At 31.2% G+C, this 11,285-nt stretch overlaps 1 protein-coding gene across 2 annotated transcripts; it reads right to left on the bottom strand.

The window, feature by feature from the left end:
- Positions 1–388: 388 nt before the first annotated feature.
- LOC110721869 (translation initiation factor IF3-4, chloroplastic-like) lies at positions 389–5,834 on the bottom strand. Of its 2 annotated transcripts, XM_021901086.1 has the most exons (9): positions 5,374–5,824; positions 5,228–5,267; positions 5,089–5,148; positions 2,028–2,080; positions 1,674–1,729; positions 1,536–1,569; positions 1,342–1,414; positions 1,151–1,243; positions 389–842 (listed from the first exon to the last, which is right to left on the bottom strand). In XM_021901086.1, the coding sequence occupies exons 1-9, from the start codon at positions 5,631–5,633 to the stop codon at positions 612–614; spliced, it is 900 nt and encodes a 299-aa protein (XP_021756778.1). In that variant the 5' UTR covers positions 5,634–5,824; the 3' UTR covers positions 389–611. The 2 variants fall into 2 exon arrangements, with proteins under 2 accessions (XP_021756778.1, XP_021756779.1); XM_021901087.1 differs by lacking the exon at positions 5,089–5,148 and having other exon boundaries at positions 5,374–5,834.
- Positions 5,835–11,285: the final 5,451 nt, after the last annotated feature.

Below are 11,285 nucleotides of genomic sequence, written 5' to 3'. Positions count from 1 at the left end.
AAAACACCCAAAATGATTTACTCCGCTTTCTAAATCATTGTACAAAATCTACATGGATGTGCTTACTTATTGCATTATTGGTGAAACAAATGAAATAATAGAGCGTCTCTCACTTTCAATGTTGACACACATAGAGTCGATAGAGGTGTGCAAATGAACCAAGCAGAGCTCAAAAAACATACAACAATTCACTCAATAAATGTACTACACTGCCCTTCAACATGTAATTGAGTTGATAGGAAAGTTTTACTTTTACATGTACGAGATATAGTAGATTGCTTAAATTTTAATCCCATCAAAATTCTTCTCGTATAATTGAGGTAGAATTTACAACAAAAATCTCACCATGCTCTAAGCAATTGATGTTGATGTAATTGGTGGCCTATCGTTGTTAAGAAAATTGTTTTTCATATAATTTCAAGAACGATATAATACTGATTCTAGCACAGCAACTCGAAAGATATTTCTACAACGTTGAGCAAACTGAGTAAGCCGTACAAACTCTATTTCATTAATGCTATACAGAATTTGTAATTTGCTATGAAACCTTGTACATAATGAAGACTATAAGCCACCTATTTCTCAGTAGAGCTTGAACCACTTTTGTATCACTAAACACCAGCTGAGACTTCATTGGAAGCAACTGAGACTTCATTAGGAGCAGCTGAGACTTCATTAGGAGCAGCTGAGACTTCGTTAGGAGCTGAATCACGCTTCTTCTTTGGCCCTTCCGGGGCCTTTTGCACGACATTTTTATTTGGTACAAGAATCAAAAATATAAATCTCTCGGTGAAATCTTCTTTCTTCCGACGAGCAAAATTGTTGTGCTCCTCAGTTGCAAGCTGCAAATCATATCAATCAACAATCAAACCATAAATTGCTGAAAATGCTGCAACACTGTCTGGAGCTCAATGGAATCAGAACACATGAAACTCAACAAAGAGAATTAAGAATGAAGTTTCAAGAAATACAAGTTCAACTAAATGCCAATTAGTCCAAATTAAGGTTACAATTTACTACAAATATAAGGCTAAATAAGTTTTAATAAGTTTAGATAAATAAATTGAAATGAAAAGAAAGAAGCCTAAAATTATGAGCTTAAAAACCAGATAATGTCATATCATCCAGTTGACATGAATTAGATGATTACCTCACCAAGGTCACTTTGGAACTTTCTGATGAGCTGAATCGCCTTATCTATAAAGGCTTTTTCACGTCCTTTCATAGTTACCATAACCTTTACCTGTAAACAAGAACCAATATGCTCAATGTAGTGAGTGAAAATCACAAAGCTGAATAGCGGAGCATACATGGTAGTCCATAGGAGGAATGCAAAGTAACCTTGTCACCATCTTTTAAGAACTTCTGTGCAGCTCTAAGGCGCACAGAATAATCATGGACATCGATGTTGTACCTAAAAGAAGTACAGAATAAAACCAGTTAGGTAAGGAAGCTTTTTCACGACTCACAGCATTTCCAGCTCTTTTGAGAAAAGAAAGTCTGAAGAGAAATTGCGGAAGATAGGTTGTTCTTACCCCATCTTGAGTTCTTTTAAGTCCATACGACTAGCTAAAATTCAAAGAAGAATCGGGTTAGTTTCTTTTACTTCACTAAATGCATGATTGCATGAGTAAGAATAAGACTACTAGAAATGCTAGATAGAAGTAATTCACCAGCACTTTTCTTCTGTTGTTCCCTTTTCTTTTTCTGCTGTTCATATCTATATTTACTGAAAAAAAGAAAGAAAAAAAAATGACAAGTAATAAGAAAAAAGTGACAGAAGGTAGTATCTGATATACAGTATACACAGAAGATAGCACAACTAAACAAAATATTAATCCTTGCTAATTGCCTAATCTATGAAATTGCAAACCACAAAGCGAGTCTCCACAACCCCTCAAACTAATTCTGTAAAATCATTTAAGAAGGAATGATATGATGCCAGTGGATCTACAAGGAACAATGAAATTATTGAAATCGCATTGTCAGGAGGTATCAACGGAACCAGGAAGGAAAAGGAAACGTACTCATAGTTCATTATTCTGACAACTGGAGGATCTGCATCAGGTGAGAGGACCACCTTTAAAAAATAAAAATAAAGAATCATTAATAACCATGTAATCAATGTATTACTAAATTTCAATAACTAACGAGGCCATTGGGCTGAACCTGCAGAATTAACACAGTTCATATGAAGTCCCGATAAGTCTGAGAGGCTGAACATAAGCGAGTCTAAAATAAAGATTATGTTGTAGAACTTTAACACCACACCATTTTTACCATGGCAGAATTCAATTGAATTACATGTATGATCAAGTTGGAAAAACATAGACCAGAATAAAATTCAACACGTTCAATTTGATATGATTGTAAATAGAATACTTCAAATCTTTAGTCTAATAGATAGTTATACTGAGCACTTGTGCTCTTCATCCTTCCAACATCTCGAACCAAGAATACATGACTTTAAGATCCAGTAATCATAATTCATAAACCATAAGCAAATGGGTAAGAAACTAAAAGGAGGGTTGCATCCAAGTGGCAGCATCTCACTCGCTTTCCCTTCCCCCTCCTCCCTTTTTCTTTTTCTTGAAGACGTCAATCCTACAGTCTCATCTTTTTAATTAATCATATAACATCCTTCACCATAAGCTTACACTTTACAGAAATAGACCTGAGTATCCTGTGATAGACTCAATGGGGCTGCCACCTAAGTGTAATGGGAAGCATAGGACAGCAAGGCACTATTGAACAAAACTCATCAATGAAACACTAAGGGGAGGAGTAACAAAAGCCTGCTGTTTTGATACTCTGTGGAATAGTGATAAAGTTAATTAATATTAGGTTTCTTTGTTGTCTAGTGTAGCTTGCTTGATTATATAAGGAGTAGTAGTATAGCAGTAGAAGGATGAGATTTGTATTGAGGAAATGAGAAAGAATGGTAACCTCAAGTTACTAAGAGAGTGATAACCTAAAGTTATCAAGGAGAGTAATAGCCTAAAGCTATTAACTATCACTTTTGTATCCAAATTTCTGCCATTATCAATCAAAGACAAAAACTTTTAGCTTTAAATTTCTTGTTCATTAGAACTTATAATCTGAAAACCTTAGTCTATTACATATCCCTTCCTAGCACATTCAGCCACCAATGTTAGCAATATCACTCAACTTAATAAAGGGCATGCGGTCAGCAATCTAAACTTCAATGTGTGCAGATAAATCAATATCTAATGATCCTACTGATCCATCAGTGGCTCAGTGCATCTATATTTGATGCTCCAACAAATATGATTTTGGGTCACAGAATAGTTGTATAATTCAGAGGTGAATGCCCCAGCTTAGCTTTATAAACCATTTATCTCTAAGGTAGACTAAATTATGTTCGTATACAAGTATATATTTATTAAGCTGTAGCATGACAATTCAGAACCATGATGCACTAATATCTGTGTCCTGTATTGATACTTCCAAGCAAAATCCCATGAACTTAAAAAGCCTAATTCCGAGAAATGGACCAGGAGTAACTAATGGAAAATTTCAAATTTATCCCAACAGTAATGGGCCACATAGTTTTTACAGAGTACTATTTCTTAAAATCTCTCCTTATGGCTTCCCAAATTTTCCTATGAGTTCCAAAATTTGACCTGTAATAGCTACCGGGATAAAGTTTCAAGGTTCAAACCATTAACAGGGTGCTTATTCGATACTCTAAATCACCCATGTTAAACACATGCTTGACACTTGGATAGTACAATAAAAGATAATAGGAAAAAATAAAAAGTAAAAATGTGTTCATTTCATTCCCTTCAGGCAAGCCCTAGTGTCAGAAGACTCAATACACTATAGGACCTGTGTAACACAGCTTACAGCACCATGTATTAGACATTAGACACAAACCCCTACACTTAAAGACTCCATACATTCATTTATTGCCTTGCCATGAGTTTGTTTTTTTTTTTTTTTTTTTTAATTATTTTATATCCGGACAAAGTTCATAGAGAGATTATAAATCTATAAAGCAGTCTATTAGGAGTGTGATGAACAATCATAACTCATTTAAACTGTTGGCTTATAAAATAATGAAGAAAGAAGTTGGAACAGGGGAGTTGCCGATAAAGGATAGATAAGAAGACAGTTTGGTAGTTCTCAAACAAGTAGATTTTGGGACAATCCAATATGGAAATGTGACTAATCATTTAGGGATACAAAACGTTGTAAGGATAAAGAGGACAGAGAAGCAAAGACGAGGTAAACAATCAAAATAACATTTGACATTAGATATTGATATAACACTCACAATATGAAGACACATTACAAATTTTTACAAACATATACTTCTATAGCATTCAATGTAGCAACACATGGCAACTACCACCCCATGTAACGGATCGATTTGGTGACAAACATGTCTTGTCTACATGATCTTCAGTGTGTGTACTCCCTCACTCCCAAAGATTTTGTCCCATTTTATTATCCTTGAAAGTTAATAAACTTGTAATCATCCAATCATACTATGTTGTTTTCTCTGCACAATACACCAACTATGGTTAAATCCTACTCCACACTCATTAGCTACACGCCTACACTTCTTAAATCAACATTGAGAGCCACTTTTGGAAGAAGGGAGTACGAATTCAAGCAAGTGTTGTACAAAGGTATTTATTAGTCTAGTTATATAGGAAACATGGTGTGTTTGTTAAGTTTCCTTAGCATTGTAAACTACTTGGTTTAGGCGTGCAATCATTGTTTCCTAGGCGACTATGGCTTAGTTTAGTTGCCTTCCTCTTATAATATGTATTTCTTTCAATGTAAGAAATACATATTATAAGAGGTCTGCGACACTCTCACGGTTAGATATATGCAGGATGCAGCAAGGGAGGATCACCCAATAGTCAAATTTCATGCATTTTTTCTTGCATTTCACCCACACATACCCCTAAACCAAGAATCTTCTTTTAAACTAACTAGCATAATTTGAGCCCAACATTGTAAATAAATAAATTAGCTGAATCAACAAATACAACACTATCTATCTCAAAATCAACCATTAAACAGTAGAAATTGGCAATTCAGCAATTAAAAAAATACCAAATCAAGCTGTGAATCCTCAGCTCTTCGAATTGCTTCACCTTTCGATACAACTCCAATCTAATTCAATTTCATAAATAAATCACCAAAAATAATAAGAAAAACAAACAATTATCATAATTAAATCCCAAATACTAACCATATTTTGCTGCTCATCAATTAACCTAACTTTATCCGACCTATTTCAAAAAATTCAAACAATTCAGCTAAAATCAAACCAAAAAAACTCAACCAAAAACAAAAATAAAAATAAATAAATAAATAAATCAACAAATAGAGCAAAACCTAACGGTAGATATATCAAGAGCTTGATCATCATCGTTGTTCTTCCCAGAATATCGAGCAGAGACAGAAACTTGGTGAGAAGAGGAGAGAGAAAGAGGAAAGGATTGAAAATGAAAGGTAGAAATACAAAGACGAAGGCCAAAGAGATTGGATTGAAAAGAGGAGAGAGAAAGAAGTGGAGTAGACGGAGGTTTGAGCTTGAGGCGGGTTAACAATGGCGGAGCTAAGATATTGCCAGCAGTCGTAGCTAAACCAGCCATTGTTGTTCCTCTGTTTTTTTTTTTGTTTTCCTTGCCTCTTATCCACACAAACACAGTCTCTTCTCTTCCTGTTTTCTGGAGGTTCAGTTTGTTCACTATGCTGTGTTTCGACTATCGAGTCTCGAGTTTGGGTTATTTTGCAACTAGGGCGGTTCATCGGTCAAAAACCGGATTGAATTAGAGCAATTAGGGCAGTGCCGATTATATAACTCCTCTGTTTTTTTTTTTACTTGTATCATTTTGGTTTTCACTGACATTTAGACAATTTTTAGAGTAGACAGAAATAGAGAGAAAATATACATAGAGCTCATGTGATAAGGAAAAGGAGTGAGAGTTAAAAAGGGAAGTGATGCATCTAAATTGACATTTCCTTGATTCGAAAGTGATACATCTAGAAAACGAGGAAGTGTATGAGTTATGGTTCTTTTGAATTAAGTTACGGCATTGGTTTTGATAGGATTATTTTGTTATAGTTTTTAGGTTTATGTAAATTACGAGTATATTATATTGAATCAATTATTGTTTTTTTGTTTTTGGAAAATTTGTCAAAAATTAATTAAAAATATTATTTTGTCGATGAAAACCTTTTTAGAAAAACGGGTAAAAATAATCTCAACTTTCACACGTTTGGTATAAATAATCCCAATTGTGCATTATTTTAAAGTAACCCTAATTTTAATATGGATTCGCTTCAAACTAGCCCAATAAGTCACCTACCTCTTGTAGGCTTGTAGCCGGTTTATAGTTTGACGTGGCAATGACCGTTTACTAATAGTTTTTTTTTTTTTTTTTTTTTTTTTTTTTTTTTTTAATCTTTTTGTTTAAAAAGGATCACTACACTTTTAGTAGATAGACATAACAGTAACACCCATGAAAGTCATCAAACAAAAAAAAAAAACATATGCCATATAATAACAAGCTCCCATGGAGGCCAAGTCTTGCTATTCATCTTTAAAAAAAAAAACTTAATAAATTAATAAAAACTATTGTTCAATTTTTATTTTATTTTTTTACACAATTGTTCAAGATGATTGTTGAGTATTGTACAGTAGTACTAGTATAATATTAGAACCAATGGAGAATTCCGGTCAGGCTAGGCATAGACGGTAAAACAATTGTGTAATTGTGTTGCATAATAAATTGATATATATGGATAAACTATAATAGTGTAAATAACATGTTGTGAAATAAAGATAATAAAGGAGAAATAATTGAGAGAAAATTAAATTATTACTTTCTCTAATTTTTATATTGCGTCATTTTCTTAAAGGGTATAATATATCAATAACTATATACTAAAGGCGAAATATGGAATGACACTTTTCATTTCATGGTTAAAAATTTATGACATTCATTTTATAACCTACAATAATAGTTATTTCCATTTTGACAACATATTTAATCCAATTATACTCAATATTTTTGTACATATATTTTATATAATAGGACATTTTAGTTACAAAAATACTAACATAGATAACATAGATTAAAAATAAGGTTTTGTAATATATTATATACCAAGGTTATATTATAATATTATCAATATCAATTTTTTTCTCCAACTTTTATCATTTGACAATAAAATTGATTTTAATTAAAAAAGAAAAATCATTTTGGTAGCATACTTTGTATAAATCTTAAAATTACATAATGTTTATAAGAACAAAATCATTTTATTATAGTATACATAATATATATTGGAAAATTTAATCTAATTACTCTAAATATTTATGTGATTATATAAAAAATAAAAACCTCTACTACTCACTAAAAATATATTTAAGAAAGTTGATTACGGAATACTAATTATCCTAAAGTAAAATAAAATCAATTAAATTTTCATATTATGCCGGTCAAAGTGTATTAGCAATTTAAGGATAAATGTCTATGAGTTCGTATATGGGTACTAACCTAAGCTAATATTTTAATTTTCTTATATAAAACTACTTTATAGCTTCTAAATTTCTATTACTATATTATTTTTTTTATACAATCCAATTCAATAACCTTTACATATTTGGTATTGGTATAAACTAAAATTAAAGTTATTTTGTTACAAATAATTTTTTTGAATAAGTTATTGTTGAATCAACAACATATTTATAATTTATTTATTGTAAAGTTAAATTAAATTATGACCGTACATGGCACTAGACTTAACCTAGTTTTACTCTATTTGTTATCACTAATAAAGAAAAATTGAGGGAGTATTCACCTTTTATTCACCTTTGTTTACATGTGATAACAACCATTATTATCCTTACATTTTCACCCTTTATTTGTTTTTATCACTTGGACACATTCCCATCTTTTACTCCTTTTTTTTTTTAATTTTTTTTTACTTCTTACATCTTGTGTCAACTAGAGGAATGATTAATGAACAAAAGATGTATAGGTATATTGTATACATATGTTGTTGTATGATTTACATAGTATTATTTTTTGTAAGGTAAGATGAAGAACCCTACTAAATCGGCACCTCTCACAATTAAGCGGATTTAGCTTCGCAGGTAAACACTTGAGAATAAGAGAAGGTAAGGAAATCCTCAACAATTGTAGTTGGTTGGGCTCGAACTCGTGATTTACATAGTAATTAGGGTTTCCTTAGAAAACAATAAGGGGTTGTTTGGCAATCGGCGGTTGGTTGTTGGCTTATTTGGTTGGCTTGTTTAACTAGATGGAAGTATTAGCTGTAAGGATTGACTTTTTAAGTTAGTTGTTTAAGCTGTTTTCAAAAGTGTATGGTAAAATTATTTATGGTTGTTAGCTGTTTATTAGTGATAAAGTGGGCTCACAAGCCAAAAACCAATAGAAAAAGCTACTTATATTAGTTTTTGGCTTTTGGCGTAAAAGCTAGTTTAAAAGCCAGCTAGCAAACATATTTTTTGGCTGTTCGACCAAACTAAAAAGCCAAAAGCCAAAAGTTAGGCAAAAAGTCAATTGTTACACCCCATAAACCCTAAATCTAAAATATATATACTATTCTAAAAAGAGAATAGTTGGTTTGGCTAAAGAGGGCACTGCTTCAGTATATTGTTTTCTCAAAATACCAAATATGTCCTACATTCCTACAGAGTACTGATATATGATGAACATCATTTTTTGGAAGTATTCACCTTTATGCTGTTAGAAATTTAGAGTGTGGTAGAAGAGAGCCCTCTCCTTGGATTGGAGAGGCCGCGGCTGGGAAGCCACGGAAAGCCGCGCCCGCAGCATGGTGGCCGTGCCCGAGGCATGGGCACGGCCAGGCATCTTCTGAATTTTGGGAAAAATCTGCGATTTCCCTATCCGCGCCCGCGGGCTGAATTGCTGCGCCCGCGAGGTCGTGAGGAGCGCCCGCTCCACTTTGAGGAGCGCCCGATCCTCCCTGTTTTGCGGTTTTTTCTGGCAGTTGCGGTTTTCGTACGTTCTTTTAATTGGTGAACTTAAAAGAAGTATTATTCTGGTTTTTTGCTCTCTCTAAATTTTCCTCTCCAATAATTCACTCTTCTTCACAATTTCTCTAAGAAACTTGCAATCTCTTCTAGAAATACTCTATCAATTAAGTTTATTTTGAGAATTTGATCATCTTACTACACTTCTAGTGCAACGATTGTAGTGTTTGTCTATTGTATCTCAAAGTGACTTTCCGATTTCAACCCAAACACCGTGGTGGGGGAAATAATCACTTTAGGAAAGTGTTTACACGCCTTAGACAAGTATCCGGTATTGAAGACTCACGTGATCCTTATTATTCTCATGTTCTTGTTGGAATCATTGGCTTGGAGTAAGGCAAGTGTATAATCTCTCACATTAGTGTTTTAACTTTTTTAATTTCTGAATTACATTGTTTAATTAGTGCTTGGTTTGTAATACTTCAATTAGTATTGGTTGTTGTAAAATTAGATTGGAATTATACACTGTTTAGGTTTCGTCACCACAAACTTAAAGTAATTCTTAATTCGTTGAATTGTTGTAAAACCTAACATATACTAGATGGATAGACGTTATAGGTATAGACTAGGACACCTTTACCCATATATATATATATTTATTTATTTATTTATTTATGTAGTAACAAAAAAGAAAAAAAAAAGGTGAAAATGAGATCACTCATATTAGTAGATTTACTCTACAGAAAAGAAAAAAAAAAGGCAGAAAGTAAAGGAATTTAATTACTTGGGTCTCACTTTGTAGGTAGTAGATGATAAACCATAATAATAGAGGAATTAATTATGAAATATGACAAATTTGATTAGTTAAATAGACATATATATGATTTAATGTTGTATGTATATATAACATGAACTTATTGCATTACTAGATAAAAATTTTGTTTAAATTTTTTCTTGTTTCTATATGATAAGAACCCATAATTGATGCATTTATAATTGTCTCATGTATTTTCAATTTAATATACTAATTTAATTTTACATATACAGATACTTAAAAATTCATAATTGTTTAAATATGTATACTATCAAAACTTTGATTATACACCACATGTATCGTACAAATATGTAGCCATTAATGAAAAGAATTTCGTAATAGCTGAAAAGCCTCATCAAATCGTAAATTGATAGATAAATAATACTCCATAGTAAATAAATAATACTCCATAGTAATGATAGCAAAATTATTTGAAATCTTATGAAACAAAAATAATTGAATTAGTTTTCTGTTAAATATTTCTGTGATAACTTACCAACTTATAACTTTTTTTTTCCTTCAAAAAATCTATTATTAACTATTATTAAAATAGGTTTACATCGATCATTTTGGACATATGTCAAGTTATCATTAAAAAATTCCCGAATACAATATATGATGTGAGAAGATTTTTTTTTTTTTTTTAATGTTCTTCTTCGCTTATTTTTTGGAAGTATATTGTATAACTTTTTTTTATAACTAAATTAATTCATTAAAAAGTCATACGGCATCCACAGTATATAGTTTTATTTGGAATAACATGCATCATTAATGTAATATAATGTATACTATTTTTAAATATTTTTAACACAACTAAATAACTAATCGAAAATAATTTTTTCTTTTTCTCAATTGTAGTTTTAATAGTTTTTCCCTTATTATTTCATCTTTCTTATATGCATTGCATTTTTGTTTATTTTACATGAGTTTCATCATTTTTTATATTATATCATAAATTAATTATGAAAAAAAAAATTATTACTACCGTGCATCGCACAAGCACTAATCTAGTTTGTTTTAATTTTAAAGTTGGTTGAACACGCGGCGATCCAACTAGTTTCAAATAATACAATTACTTCGTATATTAGATGAAAGCCTGTGCGATGCACGATTTTTCATACATATATCTCAAGAAAAGATATTTTCTATATACTCTAAGTTTTTTTATTTTTTTTATTTTTATTTTTATTTTTATAATTATTTGATTTATGTTACAATTTAATGATTTCATTAAAAAAAAGCAAATAATAATTTAATTAAAATGATACTGCCAATTACAAAAGTATAATCTTTTTAATGTAATTTGTAATGCGACTTAATTTATTGTTGTTTTGTATTTTATTCGTTGTTGTTAGTAATATGACAACAATATGATATCTTTCAAAAAAAAAAAAATTAAATATGATATTTCATTGATTACATATTAGGATAAAATCTTTAATGTGAAAAGATAATAATTTTTTA

The sequence above is a fragment of the Chenopodium quinoa genome, unplaced genomic scaffold (genome assembly GCF_001683475.1).
Source record: "Chenopodium quinoa cultivar QQ74 unplaced genomic scaffold, ASM168347v1, whole genome shotgun sequence".
Classification (NCBI taxonomy): domain Eukaryota; kingdom Viridiplantae; phylum Streptophyta; class Magnoliopsida; order Caryophyllales; family Amaranthaceae; genus Chenopodium; species Chenopodium quinoa.
This window is presented reverse-complemented; position numbering and strand designations above follow the sequence as displayed.